General features: G+C 42.3%; 1 protein-coding gene across 1 annotated transcript; it reads right to left on the reverse strand.

The window, feature by feature from the left end:
* Positions 1 to 348: 348 nt before the first annotated feature.
* GTPBP6 (GTP binding protein 6 (putative)) lies at positions 349 to 16,534 on the reverse strand. Its single transcript, XM_074992206.1, has 10 exons — positions 16,083 to 16,534; positions 11,893 to 12,030; positions 9,959 to 10,029; positions 9,024 to 9,154; positions 7,399 to 7,469; positions 5,480 to 5,638; positions 3,842 to 4,050; positions 2,026 to 2,174; positions 1,453 to 1,605; positions 349 to 906 (listed from the first exon to the last, which is right to left on the reverse strand). Exons 1-10 carry the CDS (start codon positions 16,420 to 16,422, stop codon positions 783 to 785), a joined length of 1,545 nt encoding a protein of 514 aa, XP_074848307.1. The 5' UTR covers positions 16,423 to 16,534; the 3' UTR covers positions 349 to 782.
* Positions 16,535 to 17,795: the final 1,261 nt, after the last annotated feature.

Genomic DNA, 17,795 nt, shown 5'->3' on the forward strand with positions numbered 1-17,795 from the left:
GCTTTTGCCTCGACAGAATTATCCCACCAAACTGTGAGGCATAACACTTGACAGAAGCACAGTGTAGACGCTTCTGTTGACAGAGAGAGGGTTTCCGGTTACCGGGCAGCCGTTTGCAGGGCTGCCATTCCACTTTCTGTCACCAGAGGGCAGCGCAGACTGGCAGTTCTCTGTCGACAGATGCTTCTAGTGTAGACATAGCCAGTAAGTAAAATGCTCAATGAACACAGGAACTACTACTTTCTATTATTTGTAAGATGCTCAAGCAGCTGTGGTAGTGGCCAACAATCTCTTTTCCCTCCTACAATTTAAACTTTCCAATAATGAAATAAGGTGGGTAGGCCCATCAGTGATAAACAATATTTATTCTTAGATCTGTTACATAAAAACAAGTGTACATGATTTAATGAACTTGGCAATTGGCTGAAATTGAATTTGGTTACCACACAGTGGTTCACAAATCCTCCAGGGCCAGTGTTCAGAACAGCCGTTTTGCTCAGTTCAAATGCACACTGACCAATGCTTTACAGTTTGAAATTAGTGCTTTTCTTAATGTGTCTTTGTCAGTGGAATGAGGCTGGAGCTCTGCAGGGGCATTTAGGGAATACTTTCACCACTTCACGTGTCACCACTGTCAGCTCAATTTTATGTGTCCAAAAAATTCAAGTGGGCAGCACTGACACAATGTCTCTAGATATGACCTCAAAGATGATTACCTTCGTTTCAAATAGTCTTATTGCCAGTTAATTAGTTTTTTCCCATAGATTTTTGTATACAATAATTTATCGTGGGAAAAGTTTTTTGTATTTGCCCAAGGCAGAATTACTTATGATCACCTTCACGTTGGCCATGCATTCTTCTGGCATAACATCCACTTCCTGAACTGTTGCTTCTTTATACAGCCAACTGAAAGAAAAAAAAACTTACAGGCGTTCAATAATTCACAACACAAGGCCTTTATTTTACATCAACTACAAGATATTTATATATATTTTAAATGCAAATAATTCCACACTTTGAAACAAATAATCATAATAATAGAGGGAAACATGCTTATTTTTGCTTCCACAATAAAGCTACTCCTCTAATGAAAAGTTATAATACTTCACAAAACATAAGATTGTTGGTCTTTTATTAGATTCAACTCTGGCTCTAGTGCCAAGAGGTTGGTTTTTTTAAAAAATATTTTGTACGCATATAGTCAATTAACGTAGAAAAATCCCTTCTTGGGTTCTCAAAAATTAACATTGTAAAAAGCAGAATCTAAACTTCTTTGGGAGACAACGATATCATTTCATCTAAGACTGGTCAGTCAAAACTTCAGAAGTTCTCACCATTCTTATCACAGACTGAACCCAAAATTAATACAATTTGTTAGCTTCTCAGAAAATAAATTTTCTCATATGTGTCTGCCTTTCAGAAAGTCTTAACAGTAGAAATGTAATTGTTTACCTTAGTTGGGGTCCAGCTAAGTTGACTTTAATTGTCAGAATATTTCTCCCAGTTGTTTTCAAAACTGTTCTCTCAATTTCCTCTTTCAGTTTTTCTAATCCATATCCAAGAAGAGCAGAAACAGCAATTGCATTTGGTTCAGGGGACTGATACCTAGAAGATAAGATGTCAGCTAGAAATGTGATTTAATTGAGATGCAGGAATTTATCATCAGGCACAGGGTTGTATATCTAAAATGATTAAAAACTAGGCAAGTTCCAAACAGACTGACTGTATTTTAGGCTCCGATCACACTACACAGACATCTTATCTGCAGATGATAATGAACTCTGATTTTATTTGATTTCTGAAGACAAGCCTCTCTGGAACCTCATCTAAGGAAAAGAATGAGGGAACCAATATCTTAGTAGTGTACACAAAAGGTTGTTGCAAGCTCCCTGCAGGCATGGGTAGGAAACCAGATTGTTTGCAAGTATTTGTGTGCAAAGATATAAATACTCGTAAACGCTACAATGCAACTAGGAAACATGAATTCAAGTAGCAACAGCTTTAGAACTGTTCTTTTTCTCTTACCGTTCTATCAAATCCACTTTGTTATGAACTTCTACAATTGAATCCAGTAAATGGCTTGGAAGATTAAGATTCTTCAGAACAGACAAAACACTTGCTTTCTGGAGGACAGTTTCTGGATGACTAATGTCCCTCACATGAACTATTAAGTCCTAGCAAATATAATATACAATATGGTTACTGGTAATAAAAGCTGTTTTAAAATAATATTTGTCATTGCTACTTCATAAGGCACATTCCTTGTTAAGGAACCTTAAAATGTTAACCTGATTGTGTATGCTCTATCTCTGGAACAAATTTCAAATCAAGAATGGATGTCTACTGCAAAGTTGAAGACTAACTGTGTAGCAGGCCTGTAGCTTGGTCCTCAGCTCCACCAAGGGTGACAACTACCTCATATGGCTTCCAAACAAACCCCTCCACCAATCAAGTTAGTTACAATGTTCTTAGGTTTCAGGGAGCACTGGGCCATCCTTCAAAGCCAAGGCTGAGTAGAGAGAGTAGCTTGAAAAATACAGTAGAAAAAAAGAGATGTAATATCTCTGAAGATATCCAATAACACACAAAGCTCAGCTTGTGTAGTTTTGGGGAGATAAAGAAGGAACAATTCAGATCCTTCAAAATTTTATTTTTCTCCTACCACCAGAAACTGGTATATTAGGTAATATATACAGTACAAGCTTTATTATCTGGAAAATAGGCTGGTTATTCCAGCTCATCCAGCATCCAACTGGACAGCTGGCCTGTTTTGCCGGCTTTGGCCTGGTAGCCAGCCCTGTGGCAGCCATGGTAGCCAAACCTGACCAGTCAGCCAGCCCCACTGCAGCCGGCCCCAAGTGGGTAACCAGCCCATGGCATTCCGGTTAACCAAATGTGCTGGTTATCTGGGTGCTGGATAACCTAACTTTTACTGTAGTTTTGTAATGCTGTAAACATGCTAGAACTTTATTTTTCCCTGTAGCTTTTAGCACACCTGTTTCAGTGATGGTGAACCTCTTGCAGGCAATAAATCTGTTGGCACAGACTGTACATACAGTATAGGGATTAATGTACCTGTGATCAGAAATGTGGGCAAAAAGCATATTGCAAGAGAAACAAAAGGGGCACCCAAAATATATCAAACTTTTATTTTTAGCACCTAACTCTAAATTCTTCAACAACTTGGACCTACATACTATTGTAAAAAAATTCTAAAAATATCTTACATAAACTGCAGTATTAACCAGAAAATAACAAAGGTAGTTAGTATCTTAGCTTTCAAAATGTCACTTATATGAGTTTAATATGTTAATTAGTGTTCACGCCTGTGGGTTTGTATATCAATTGTACGTCCGTAACGCCATGTGAAATTCATTTTAACAGTCCCTCAGGAAAATACATAGACACTAACTTCATGATTATTCACACTTCAGGCTATAATTTCATTACCTATTGGGCTGCTGTTTAATGGCACCGAAAGAGATTTTATGTAAGCAAATTTCTAAAAAGTTGTTCCCTATACCCTTTAAAAAATAGACATCCTCAAAGACCCCTAAACCTCTATCTAGGTTTGTATATAATTCTGTGGGAACAAATGTGGATATTTTGCATACATTTTGTTACTGAAACCTTGTCACACTTAAAAATACAAAAAACATAACAGCATGTCCACTGGCTTACAAGAAGATCTTGTGCAAGAGTGACTAAACTGATGCAATAAAGCTAGTCAGATGTACCACTGCAAATAGCAGGCCAGTTAACTCCCACACCCACGCAAAGGTGAAGTCTGTCCCAAAGACAATATCCCAGACATGGATACGTTTTACGTTCAATTACTTACTGAGTAAGCCACATCTTCTAACGTAGCTGAAAAGGACTCAATGAGATCATGAGGCAGTTCAGAGAGAAACCCTATAGTATCAACATAAATAACTTCCAGGTGTGAGGGTAGATAGCCAGCATGAGCTGTAATATCAAGAGTGGCAAACAGTTGATCTCGAGGATGAATTCTTTCATCTCCAGTCAATGCCTTGATCAAAGTGGTTTTCCCTAAAAGAAATAAGAGTTGACTAGAACAAAATTTAAACCGTTTGCTTCAAGTCAAATTAACACACGTAGCTCAAGTGACTGAATAATGGATTATAGACATTTTTAGCCCTAGACCACCAGTTTAAATACAGCTCATGTAGAAATTACTGTTAGTTCTCTGTGGAAAGTTATAAAGTTAAAATGAAGTCTTAATCTAGTACCCAGTTTGACCAGTGATAAGGATACATAATAAGGGACAAATTAGAAAAGAACAATCAATTTCACACATACAAAATGGAAAGTGACTATCTAGGAAGGAGTGCCACAGAAAGGGATCTAGGTGTCCTAGTGGACCACAATCTAAATATGAGTCTACAGTGTGACACTGTTGCAAAAAGAGCAATTATCATTCTGGGATGCATTAAAACAGGAGTGTTGTAAGCAAGATATGAGAAGCACATTTTTCCACTCTACTCTGTACTGATTAGGCCTAAACTGGAGTAGTGTGTCCAGTTCTGGGCACCACACTTCAAGAAAGATGTAAAGAAATTGGAGAAGGTCCAGAGAAGAGAAACAAAAATGATAAAGATGTAGAAAACATCACCTATGAGGGACAACTGAAAAAATTGAGGTTGTTTAGTTTGGAAAAGGGAAGATTTAAAGGGAGCAGGATAACAGCTTTCAAGTACATAAAAAGTTGTGACAAGGAGGATGGGTAAAAATTATTCTCCTTAACCTCTAAGGGTAGGACAACAACCAATGGGCTTAAATTGCAGAAACAGAGGTTTAGGTTGGACATTAGGAAAAGATTCAGAACTGTCAAGGTGATTAAGCACTGGAATAGACTGTATAGGGAGGTTGTGGGATCTTCATCATTGGAGATATTTAAGTGGAGGTTAGATTAACATCTGTCAGGGATGATCTAGATGGTGCTTGGTCCTGCTGTGAGTATAGGAGACTGGACTCTATGCTCTCTCAAGGCGTCTTCCACTTCTCGTATTCTACAATGTCCCCTTTTACAATATGAAAAAGGCTACTGACAATAATTAGAATCTGGTAGTTACCTAGGGCAAAACATGGCTCTAGAAGAGGCAGATCTCACTAACAAACAGCACCAGAAGGGTAGCTGTGTTAGTCTGTATTTTCACAAAACAAAAACCAACTAGCTGGGTAGCATCTTAAAGGCTAACTATAAATAAATAAAATTGTTAGTCTTTAAAGTGCTACAGGACTGCCTTTTTTTTTCTTCCAATTTTAAACTAACAGCAAGCATTGTTTACCTTTCTACCAAAATTCTCATTGCCATATAGTAATTAGAAAATCAGGGAACTAATTAAAATTCTGCAACACAAAGTTCATGCATGCTGAAACGGGATTTTAGCTAGTACTTCTAATTAACTATTAGAAAGGTAAGCTTTTTTGTGTTATAATTTCAGGAGTTCTCTCTTACCACAATTAGTGTAGCCCATTACTGCAACAACTGGAAACTCATGCCTTCTACGCTGAGTTCTGAGAACAGATCTTTTTTTCCTCAGCTTTTCCAGGGCATTCCTAATTTTAAATTCTTTTTCTTTCAAGAGACGATATTGCATTTCCATGAAAGTCTCACCTAAAAAATATAAACTAGTCACTGGCTGAAGAACTAATAAGACAGATGGAAATCAAGCTAAGTTATGAAACTACACAGAACAGTGATAGAAGAACTGACAATATAAATTCAAAGCAGTCTTAAGAATACACATATTCAATTATTTAATTTAGACAGAGTCACTTGTAACTTTTTCTTGATTGTTACAAGTGTCACACCAGAGCAACCATCTGGGCTGCTCATTGCCTTATTTTGCAATTAGCACATTTGAGCATTTGAAAAATAATAATGATGTGGTCTGTGTATAAGGCATTTGCTGACTCAGAAAACATTGGAATTTTTCTGTGTCAATATGAGAAATAAAGTTCAGTGTGGAAAAGGAGTTTGACTGAAGCTATTATTTCTCTAAATATTTTTTAGAATTTGATATTTGCACATTGATGTTCCTGAGCTAGTTTAGTGACCAACACATTACCAACATTTCCACAGCTTACTGGGCTCTTAGAAGACATTTAGGGTAAATTACAGCTAAAATAACACCACAGAATACTATAAGCCAGGACTAGTGGCTGCAAACAAACCTTACAGGACCCCGGGAAACTTGGCCACACCCACGAAAAGTGGGTCATCCAGCTACCTAAAATCATGCTGGATTACAGACTTTGCCAGATGAGAAAGTTCTGAATTAGAGAGGTTCAACCTGTATCAGATAAAGTCGGACTTTTTTTTTTGTAGAAAAATAATTGCAGCTTTAGACAATCCCTCTTCCTCTACAGAACTTAATTTCTCATGTTAGCACAGTAGATGAAAATAGATAGTTTTCCTTTTTTAAAGATAAATCTGTGTAAAATGAAATTGAAACAATATAAAATATGTTAAGGCTTCAACTTATTCTTCTTGTCTACACTAGTCTCCCCCACTTTGAAGGGGGCATGTAAACGATCCTCAGAGGAGAAGAGGAATGAGGTGCTGTGCCACTTATGCGGCACCTCATTAGTCTAATTCTTGCTGTGCAAACTTTGCAGTTGCAAACTTCGAGGCACTGGCAAGCCGTGCTGCTGCAGGCACTTCGAAGCACCAGCAAGCCGTGTAGCCGCGGCCACTTTGAAGTACCTGTGCAACTTTGAAGTGCCCTTGCTCCTGAAGGCTTGCCAGAACTTTGAAGTTTGCAACTTTGAAGTTCGTGGGGGGACCTATTAGGCTAATGAGGTGCTGCATATGCAGCGCAGCACCTAATTGCTATTCTCCACTCAGGCTCATTAACATGACCCCTCCAAAGGAGGGGGCTAGTGTAGACAAGCTCATTGTCTCTTAAAACATTTAATGAGTAAACAGTAGCTCTTCTATATGAAGAAAGATGTCTTCCCCCAAATCTAACTTCTGAAGTCAAGCTTTATAAATGACAAAATCAGTCACGTCCTGTATTAAGTGTCTGACACTAAGGGGACCCCAGACCTGTGTCACTGGGTGCAAGAGACTGGCAGAATCATTACAAATATTAGGACACAGCCTTGGATTCAGGAGACAGCACCATTTATGTATCAGACTCATCCACTGAGCCCATTAGGTGGTATCATATGCCTATTTTATGGCTTCTTCCTATCTGACCTCTGATTGGCTTAATTCTCAAAGCTCGATTTCCACTTGGTCATTTAAATAATTTTTAAATTGCTGATTTGAATAGCCTTTTCTTAAATCAATCCACCCTGCTCACAACATGCAATTAGACAGTCACATTATAAGGGATAATTCTACAGTTCATATAAATGGTTATACTTTACCTGACCCCATGATATATCTTGATCCACCTCTCTGCTGATCTAAATGAGATGTCTCATTTTTCAGATTTGCTCTGGCAGTGGAATAAGAGTAAATTTGTACCAAAGTAAAGGTAGTGACTTTAATTAAATGATCTTAAAACTTATTTCAGAAATATGGTTAAGTAGTAATAACCTAATATTGCAGCTGGGGAAACTGGGACACAGAGAAGCAAAGTGACTAGTCCAAGGTCATCCAATGAATAAGCAGATTTACTGGTAATGAAATCCAAATCTCCTGAACACCCACCCGCAAACAGACACCACAATTGGAAAATAACTGCAGAAAAAATGACTGAACCAAAATTGCAGGGAGACAATCATATTGTCAGATGCACATACATAAATCCCACTGACTCCAGTCAGGTATAGGAATGGTAATATACAAAATATATCACATAGTTTACTAAACTTGCCAGTATTTGATGTGGGATACACACACAAAACAACCAGACCCTCACTTCAATTCCTCTGGTGAGTGCTAAAATTGTAACTCTGTATACACTCATCCCTCGCTATGTGAGCGCAATTGGTTCCTAACTTTTTGCTCAAAGACAAAAACTCGTAAGAGGGATATTAAATTCCTATTAAAATACTTGTAAAAGACTCTGGTTTCAAGTGCTCGGAGTGACAGCAGATGGCGCTGCTTTTGAAAAGTCAGTGAACCTGGGGCTGGGAGGGGGTTAAAGGCTGGGGGCAGTTTGGCGCCATGAGCAGGAGGCAGAGTGGGTTAAAACCTGTAGGTGGCTCAGGTGGAAGAGGTGGCGGCTTGTTCCTCCTGGCTGCACCAGAGGTACCTGCGTGGCAGGGCTGGGGTGTTTGGAATGGAACAGGATGGGATGGGTGTTGGGAGCAGGCTGGGGGGGGCGGTGCGGGGAGCTGTGGGAATGTTGGGAGTGGGTGGCGGGAGGCCTGCAGATTTCCCTGCCCTCCAGCCAGGGATCCCGTGGCTGGCTTGGCTCCAGCCGTGGGACTGCAGCTACTCTCGCCAGCCCCCTCTCACCAGGGACCCAACGGCAGGAGCTGAGCGAGCCGCAGGGCTGCCGGACTCCTCCGCCCCACCAGGGCCCTGTGGCTCACGTGGAGCCAGGCATGGGGTTGCCAGACTCCCTCCCCCACCCCCACCCCCCGGCTCATATTAGTGGGGGAAGTTCACTCGTCTAGCAAACATTGGTAGGTATGTGTCTCCCTCGTTTTAATGAGTACTTGTAAGTAAAGTACTCATTAAACAAGGGATGAGTGTATTATAAACTTGCCACATACTTTCTAAGAATAAAGTTACTGCTGCTGTTTCTGGCAGGTTACTAGGTTTGTGATGAATTAGCAATTCACATGAAAATTGTATTTGGTAAGAATACCTCTTGAACATTTTTTTTATTTCTGGCCAGTCAATGGTGACAAGCTTAAAGCAATGATATATTCTAATCTGTTCTGGACAGTTTATGGCATAAAATGCAATAAAGCACATTATAAAAAAAATTACTGAGTTTGCTCTCTCAAGAATAGTACTACTATTTTAGTGAATGTGAAAAAATGGCTTTACACTCCGTATAATTAGCAGACATTTGTATTTCAATAATCTGAGGTACCTGAGAAGTGGGATTTCAGCCAATGCGATCTGAAGTTTTGCCTCCTTAGTCCGAGCATTGCAACGAAAAATATGGAGGACAACTGTGTATCTGTCAAAAACAGTCACTCCCCAAGCATCTTCCAGCTCGCTCTTAAAAAAACATAAAATAACCTGAAGTTGTTTTATGGCAATGACTATAAATTAATCTGCAGGAAGCAGGGTGAAGAAACTAAACTGTAGAGAGATAATGTGGGTGAGATACCTTTTATTGGACCAACTTCTGTTGGTGAGAGACAAGCCTGCAAGCTTACACAGGGCCCTTTTTCTGCTGTAAGCTAGTTCAGCCCTGATTCAGGAAGGTACTTACGCATGTGAATAGTCTCACTGAAGTTCATGGGATTGTTAATTTGCTTAAAGTTACATATATTCTTAAATACCTGGTTCAATCACAGCCACTGTCATGTTAAATCATATCCAAGATTTAAGTATGATAAAACTATCTTTTAAAAAACCTAATATAAACAGATGTCCACAAACGAAATGATGAAAAACTGGTAACTTTTGAGAAAAATGTGTCTTTTTAACAAAAATGTGGAATTAAATCTTTTCACAAATTCTATCCATAATCTTTTTAAAAACTATAAATAAAACCAACCTATAAAAAATAATATTCTATTGAAGGGATTGCAACCGCAACAGTGCAGGATGCTACTTATGCATGTGAACTAGAAAACGATACTTTTACCTTTAAAGCATTTCTAAAAGTGCTTATTAATTCAAAGTCTTAGTTTCCACTGGTCTAACTGAAATGCAAAAAAACAAAGTCAAAACATAGTGAAAAGCACATTCAATTTTAATTTTTTCCAGTTTTTAAAATCTAAGGAATAATTAGTAATTCCTACAACAGTCTTTGAATACAGAAAATAAAAATGTACTTATTGTTTTTATAATTACCTTTGTCAGTGAAGAGAGCCTTTCTACATTCAAGAAGACGGCTGTTATATGTGGTAATTCTTTAATCTTTTCTAAACAAAGAAGATTGCTCTGTGTAATTTTGTAACGGTTAATGCCGATCTAGAGCAAAAAGTCTATTTTAATTATATGTTAAAAAGCAAGTGCAGGTTCATGGAATGACAGACCGATAGGTACATGAAAGGGGAACCTTTTCAGGGTCAGGGGTCACTGATCTGCATTAAAATCAGTCAGGAGCCACATGCAACTGAGAAAAAAACCTCATGTGGCTCCCAACTGATAAGCAGAAAAAAAGGAGACACACTCATCTCACTCATGCAACTTGGAGCACCAGGGTTCCTGTTGTACTCCAGCCCTGGGAGGGTGGAGGATGCACGAAGGCTCAGGGCATTTCCCCAGGTCAGATTAACTCTTCAGGGGGCCCAGGGCTAGCAGATTTTGTAGACTCTCCCTAGGGGTGCAGAAGCAGGATGAGGATGGGGGTCTGGCCGAGGGGGAAGAGTGCTTACCCGGGCACTGCTTCCCAGAGGTTCCCACCCCTGCTCTAGTGATCTAAAGGGTACTTAGCCAGGATATGGCAGACCCTGGCTCAATTCCTCCCTCTTCCTGATGAGCAGATCTCTCCCATCTAACCATTGGGCTATAGGATAATCTGATATTGGCCTCTCACAATTTCTCCTACTAAGCAAGTCCACTTTGTAGAACTACTTAAATATACATTGTGCCAGAGACACTGACTCTACAGAGCAGAGGTCAGGGCATTCACCTGAAAGATGTGAAACCCACATTCGCTACTCTTCGCTTCATCGGGTGGTGGTGAGATCCTACATCTCAGGTCAGTTATCTACCTACTGGACTAAAGGTTAGATGGGAGAGCCACTTGCTCAAGCAATTTCGTGTTGAGTTAGGCATGGGCAGTGACTCTTCTTGCAAGGAACGGCTTAGGCATCTGACTCTGGGAAAGGGCTCACGACAGTGGATCCCAAAGGAAGATACATAGGTGCCAATTCCATGGGTGCTCCAGTCATGGACAGCCCATAGAAAAAAACTGAGTGCACAGCACCCACCAACAGGCGAGGTTCCACCTCTCCACAGGAGGCACCTGAAGGAAGGAGTGGGGGTGGACGTGGGGTAAGGCTGAGCACTTCCCCCGTCCCCCAAGGAAGAGAGGAAGTCAGTGTGAATGGCAGGGCCTAGAACACATTCACAAGAACATACTGGGCCAGACCAAAGGTCCATGTAGCCCAGTATCCTGCCTTCCAACAGAGGCTAATGCCAGATGCCCCAGAGGGAGTGAATAGAACAGGTAATCTTCAAAGTGATTCCTTTCCTGTCATCTATGTCCAGCCTTTGACAAACAGAGGCTAGGGACACCATTCCTATCCATCCTAGCTAATAGCCTCTTGTTGGCATCTACTGACTTGTTTAAGCATCTGCTCACTTAAGCTTTTGTGGACTCTATTCTTAGTGCCCATCTCTCCCCATGCACTGCACAGAAAAGTGTGGATTTGTGTTTGTGGATTCTGCTGGGTCCTAAAAGCTAGACACTCTAATATCTAAATCCCTTTGGGGTCTGGGCCTAAGAATATGAACACACTTCAATCTATTGAATAGTCATCAGGCTTTGATTACTAGCAACATTGGTCAAAGGCAACTGTCACCTTTATTTAAGTTAATCATTTAATTTTATTCAGAATTACGATATATATTACATATCTTTACATAATTTATTTAGAATCATACTATATGTCACATTTAAGGCTTGTCTTCACTGCTGTGGTTGAGAACCACTGGAGCAGACAAAGCTATATCTCTTTCCTATGTCTGAAATAATCATCAAATAGCTTAAGAAAGGAAGATATTTCAACACTTAGTATGATACCATTGTATTTATAAATCTTTGGTTTTCTTCTTACCTGTCAAAATCTGAAAATTTCCTTTGCCAAAAATAAACTTCTTGTCAGGCATTTTTGTAGACATAATTATTTTATCTAAAACTGTCCAATTATGCAGGGTGTTTACTAGAGCAACAGCTTCAGCCATCTGTAATTCAGCTTTAGTATTGGAAAAAGAAAAGTGGTTATAGTACACACGCTTAATTCTGTACACAGATTTCCAATATATGCAGCAAGAACAAAAACAGCGTGACCTGGCCTACACTTAAGATTTTTGCCAGCATAAATGCACTGGTTAGGAATGTGAAAAAATAAACCTCACCAATATAGAAAGGATGGCAAAAAGCCTTAGGTTAGATGGAGTTATTCTAACAAAAAAGTCCTTTTCATTCAAGGAACTGGTTTAACGTATATTGACAAAGAATCTGCACAGCAAGAACGTCACACAACTATTAGCATCAACATTGTACATCAGTCCTAAAAGGGGAGTTATTATTTTGTTTAACCTTCATACTCCATCACACAAAGATGGTGGGAAAATTGTGACAGCAAAACAATGCATTATTAACAGCCGCCCCCCTGCATGGTTTTGCAGAAATACTTAAAGAACTTCTAGAGTTATGCACATTTCCGCTAACATCGCCAGTGATGTTGGTTCATAAACAGAATAGTAACAGGCAGTTTTACCCCCCGCAAATCAAATTGCAACCTTTTTGCTAAATAAGCACAATGATCTCTAAAGTCGTACAGTATATAACTGATATTTTAAATTATACTTACTGAAAAAACTTTATAGGAAAAATATATCTTCTCTTATGCCCAAATTACTACACATGGGTTAAGTGAGTTTTTCCTTGGGATAGCTGGCAATAATTTTGAAACATTCAGCTAGTGAACAGAATTGCCATTCAGGGATCATAAATAGATTTTCAAGTGTTTACAACCATCCTCCTTGTTTGTTCTGACTAGACAGAAGGGTAAGACTACAAAGCAAAATTTTCTTTAGTTGTAACATAAGGTAAGAGTATAGAAATGGTTGAGAACTACTGACCCCGTTTGTTTTGTTTCATGAATGCTGTGTTGATTATTTGAATAATATTCCCTTTTCTTACTTATTGTAAATGTATCCCTTAATGCATTTTAAACATATTTTAGTGTCTGTTTTCCTTCCAATTTACTTTAAGTGGGTAGAATCCTCCCTGGTACAGCATTGGTCAGGAAGCCTGAACTTATGAGACAGAGACAATCCAGATTCTGGGTCTGCTTAATTTTGTAGTTACCTTAGTCCATGAGATAACAAAGGTAACTTTGCAATCAGTCAGAATTATTACAGCAGGTACCATAAGACGACAAGCAGTATACCTTAGCCTAAGATGTTTAAATTTTCTATTGAAATAAAGGGGTATCAGGTGTAATCATTTTTAGTAAGAAGAACAGTAAAAGATACAATGAATTTCAAATAACTTCATTAAAGCAGAGAATCGCCTTCTAGACTTGGTCGAAACAGAAATAAACTTGGTACCCCATTTATTTGAAAATCTGGACTAAATAAGTATCTTTAACCCCAGACACGTGCAACTCGAGTGAGCATATCTTGGCGGTCTACTGTATACTATTTCTCCGAGATAGCTCTTCCATTCTTGGAAAAAAAAATCATTTCTTGGGCAGTTATAATAATTAGCAGGGTCTGCCCTTTGTGGTAGCTACAGACGAAGTACTCATTTGGACAGGAGCTGCTGGTGGCCCTAGGCAGGGTACCTCGCCGGCCAGGAGGGCAGAGCTACTGCAGCCTCTGGGCTCCTGCTATGTGCCAAACCCTGTTGTAGACTATCCCAGAGCAACATTCCAGCATGTTCATGACTACAGTGGGATGGACAGATGGACTTTCCTTTTATGATAGTATGTATGTATGTGCAGTGGCAGAGAAATGAAACCAGAGACAACTCAGTATTCCTTATTGAGGCCCTATCGTGGAAATACGCACGTGCCTAACTTTAAGCACAGTAGTCATCCCATTAGATGATTACCTTCAGTGCCTTTTTAGCTTGAGGTATAATTTGTGTTGCCCCTATCTTGACTCCCATTCATGAACAAAAAAAATCTGTAGCATGACTTATGTGGTGCTTTAGACTCAAACTAGTTTAACTAGCCCATCAGGATGCTTGGCTAGAAGCTTGAGTGGTAAAGATGCTTGAGCTAGTATTGTAATGGAGGACTCAGTTTAGGGATGCAAAATCCTGTTTAATTAGTTAACTGGTTAAATGTTAGATTTAACTGGTTAAAGCATGTGGGGGGGCAGGGCAGCAGCCGGGGAGGCCACTCCAGCCAACACGGTTGGAATGCCCTGCCTCCTCCTGAACAGAGGGGCTGCTCTGGCTCTGCTGGAGTGCTGCTGCAGGTCAGGGAGTGGTCCAGCAGGGCCAGAGCAGCTGAGCCCACGGGTGCCATGGGCAGGGGCACTTCAGCTGGGTGGGACCAGCCCTAATCCCAGATGGGCTGCTGTTCCCCCTTGTCCACTAGAGCGACCTCCCAAGTTGCCCCCACTCCTTCCCCTACATATGGAGGCTGCTCTGGCACATATCACACCCACAGCAGCCCCATGAGGTGGTGCATACCTCTGCCCGTGGCTGGTAGGGGACTGCACCAGCCCCTTCCACTTAACCATAATGGGTAAATCGAAACTGTTTAGGAAGAGGGTTAGCGGAGGCATTAACATCCCTAACTCAATTACTCTGTGCTGCCTGAGTGCTGTTTTGCAGATTACAGCATAGCCCACCTCAATTCAAGCAAGGCTCTCTCTCAGTCAACTTGCACGTCAATAATAACTAGAGCTAACACTGAAGATAGGCCCTGAAAACAGCTGATCAAGTCCAGGAGTTTGCAGCATCAAGACCAAAGTTTGCAGCAAGTAATTGTCCATGTGCCATTAAGTAGTTAAAAGGAGAACAAATTAATTGGCCATTTTGACTTTGTATCTTCATAACGTGAATGAACTATACAGCAGACTTCTTAAGGAGATAAATCTGTTCTCTGGTTGCTGCCAAACACTCTTGCTTATCTCCTAATTTAAGTTTATATTTAGGATTATAGAATCATGGATATACAGGGCCAGAAGTGATCCTGATCTTGAGCCCACCCCCTTGTCCTCAGGCAGGCCTAAGTAAATCCAGCTCATCTGGATAAGTGTCCAATTGTCTCTTAAAAACCTCCAGCAATGAAGATTCCACCACTTGGCAGCCCATGCCAGAGCTTAACTACTCTTACAGTTAGCTTGTCCTAATAGTTGAATCTGCACCATGGCAGAATTGTTAAACCCATCATTAGGGCATTAGGAAAAAGTTCCTAACTGACAGGGTGGTCAAACACTGGAATAAATTGCCTAGGGAGGCTGTCGAATCTCCATCTGTGGAGATATTTAAGAACAGGTTAGGTAAGTGTCTATGAAGGATGGTCTAGACTCTAGACAGTACTTGGTCCTGCCATGAGGGCAGGGGGCTGGACAGGATGACCTCTCATGGTCCCTTCCAGTCCTAGCATTCTATGATCATTTCTTCTACCACGACAGACTCTTAATATACCTGAAAACATGTTTAATTCACAAAGAAGTGGTAAGAGTGAACTGAGCAATAACTGACACAGTGGAAAGGGCACTGAAGCATCTATGATTACAATTTGTTATGTCTCCTAATTGTTAGCTTGAGACAGGTGCCCCTGTCTCCAACACAAAAGACGGATTTTTTTGCGTGTCAAGACATCCACCTGTTTCTAAAACCCTCTCAAAGTCAAGGTGTAGGTGGTTTTCATCCTCAGGTCAGGGCTCAAAGTAAATGCCACCGGGGGAGATGAGAGCCGCATCAAGCTAAAAATCTACCTGTACCTCCCTTTCATCTTTACTCTAGGTCAGCCAGCTCCTCCCTGCAGGGAGAGGACAGCCCCTGCCCGCGAGTTAGGGGCTGGTGTCAAGGCACTGCGGGGACCAGCTCCACCTGGGAAAACAACGAGCAGTCCCTGTGGCACATCACAGACGAACGGATTTTTGAAGCCTAACCTGCGGTGAGCAAAGACCCGCTCCGTCAGACGCCTGCCACGAAGCGGGTCTTTCCACACGAAAGCTTATGGTCCACAAATCTGTTCATCTGCCAGGTGCCCCAGGACTGCTGGTTGTTTTCGCGGTCACACACTGACACCGCTGCCCCTCTACTAAGTCTCACCTGTGGTGAGCAGGGGCTTCTTCGGGCCCCACTTTATGGCCGGGTGCACCACGAGCAGCCGCTGGGCGCTGGGGAGGGGCGCTGGACCCAGCAGGCTGTCCAACTCCTCTTCATCATCCTCTTCCTCTTCGTCCTCGTCCTCCTCCTTCTCCCTCTCTCCGCGCGCCGCCCCCTTCCCGCTCCAGGGCGGCTCCCCCTTGCCCGGCGGCTGCAGCGCGGCGCGGAGGCCCCAGCAGCCCCCAGTGCGGAGGGGGCGGGCGGGTTGCCGGGACAGCCACGGGCGGAGGCCCCACGTGCACAGAGCAGCGGCTCTTCGCAGCAGTAGGAACCCGGGCCTCATCGCCCGCCCGGTAACGCCAGAGGGACTGCCCAGCTCGGGGGGAAGGGCAGCGCGCGCGATCGCCGTTAGTCCTGCATGAGGGCCACGTGCCCGGCGCAAACCCCGCCCACACCCCCGCTTCTCGAGGCCTCCCCTCCGAAAAAGGGGGTCTGTTTCCTGGGTGGGCGGGGTTTGGGATGCAGGAGGGCGGGGCTGCGCCGGAGGGACTTCGCTCATTGTAGTGAGTGACGGCTCAGCGGCGTCACGTGACACCCAGCCGCCCTCCGGTAGGTCGATTTGCCGCATGCGCTCTTGGGTTGAGGCAGGTGAGGCTGCGGGGAGGGGCGAGCCGGCTATTGCCGCTTGTGGGTAGCGCGCGCGCGCGGGTGTCACGGTTTGTTCTCTAGAACGCCGGGGGCGAGTCGCCAGGGGTGATAGTGCTTCGGGGGGGGGGGTGTGTCGGCGCCGCCAGTTCAGCCTGCGCTGTCTCTCTCGCTCCGTGCTCCTCGGCCCTGGTCCCTTCTGGCGTTGCAGACCTGGGCGAGGCACCTTCCGCTTGCATTGCAGCTCCCCGCTCGGCATCCTGCTGTGCTGCTTTGCTTTGCACTGCACTGCACTGTACTGCATTGCGCGCGTTTGCCTTGCAACCCCATGTCTTCTGTGCGCTACCTCCCCATGTGTTACCGTCACTGCACCTCCTTGTGTTACACCTGTGTTGCTCTGCATCCCCGTGCCGCAGCGCGCACCGCACCTAACCAGTTCTCTTCTGAAACTTTTCAAGACTTCCCTTGAGATTGCACTCTCTTGCGCCAGTGTAACCCTTGTACCCTGCAACCCTTTACCTTACCCCTCTTACGTTGCAAATTATAGGGGGGAGGGATAGCTCAGTGCTTTGAGTACTGGCCTGCTAAATCCAGGGTGCTGTGTTCAATCCTTGAGGCAGCTATTTAGGGATCTGGGGCAAATAGCTTAATAAAAAGTCTGATAGGGTGGGTGATAGGTCCTGCTCTGAGGGCTGGGAACTGGACTGCATGACCCTTGAAGGTTCCTTCCAGTTCTATGAGATAGGTAAATCACCTGTGTAACAGGTGTTCTCTCTACAAAAGAGGATGTCTCTTTCAAATGTACATAGTTTTATCTTTATGGTCCGTTGTATCCCCTTCTTTGGATTATATTGTCATATCCCCAACATAACTGGTTGCTCATGTTATCTGCAAATCCCTAGGATTGCTTCTTATTCAGTGGGGGATACTTATATGTTCCCTGTGCTTTTTGTAATGGTGCAGTGATAAATATGAACTCATGCTATGTTGTGGTTAGTTACCTTTAAAAACCCTGCCTCCTCTGTAGGATTATTCATAGTGGCTAAATGCCGCTTTCCCACCTTGCCTTTA

Source organism: Carettochelys insculpta, chromosome 1 (genome assembly GCF_033958435.1).
Source record: "Carettochelys insculpta isolate YL-2023 chromosome 1, ASM3395843v1, whole genome shotgun sequence".
NCBI classification, from domain to species: domain Eukaryota; kingdom Metazoa; phylum Chordata; order Testudines; family Carettochelyidae; genus Carettochelys; species Carettochelys insculpta.

Coding starts and splice junctions, on each gene's coding strand:
- GTPBP6 (XM_074992206.1), bottom strand. CDS start 16,422: ATGAGGCCCGGGTTCCTACTGCTGCGAAGAGCCGCTGCTCTGTGCACG. Junction 12,031..16,082: donor GAAGCCCCTGCTCACCACAG/GTGAGACTTAGT, acceptor CCAATACTAAAG/CTGAATTACAGATGGCTGAA. Junction 1,606..2,025: donor AAAGTGGATTTGATAGAACG/GTAAGAGAAAAA, acceptor CTTATCTTCTAG/GTATCAGTCCCCTGAACCAA.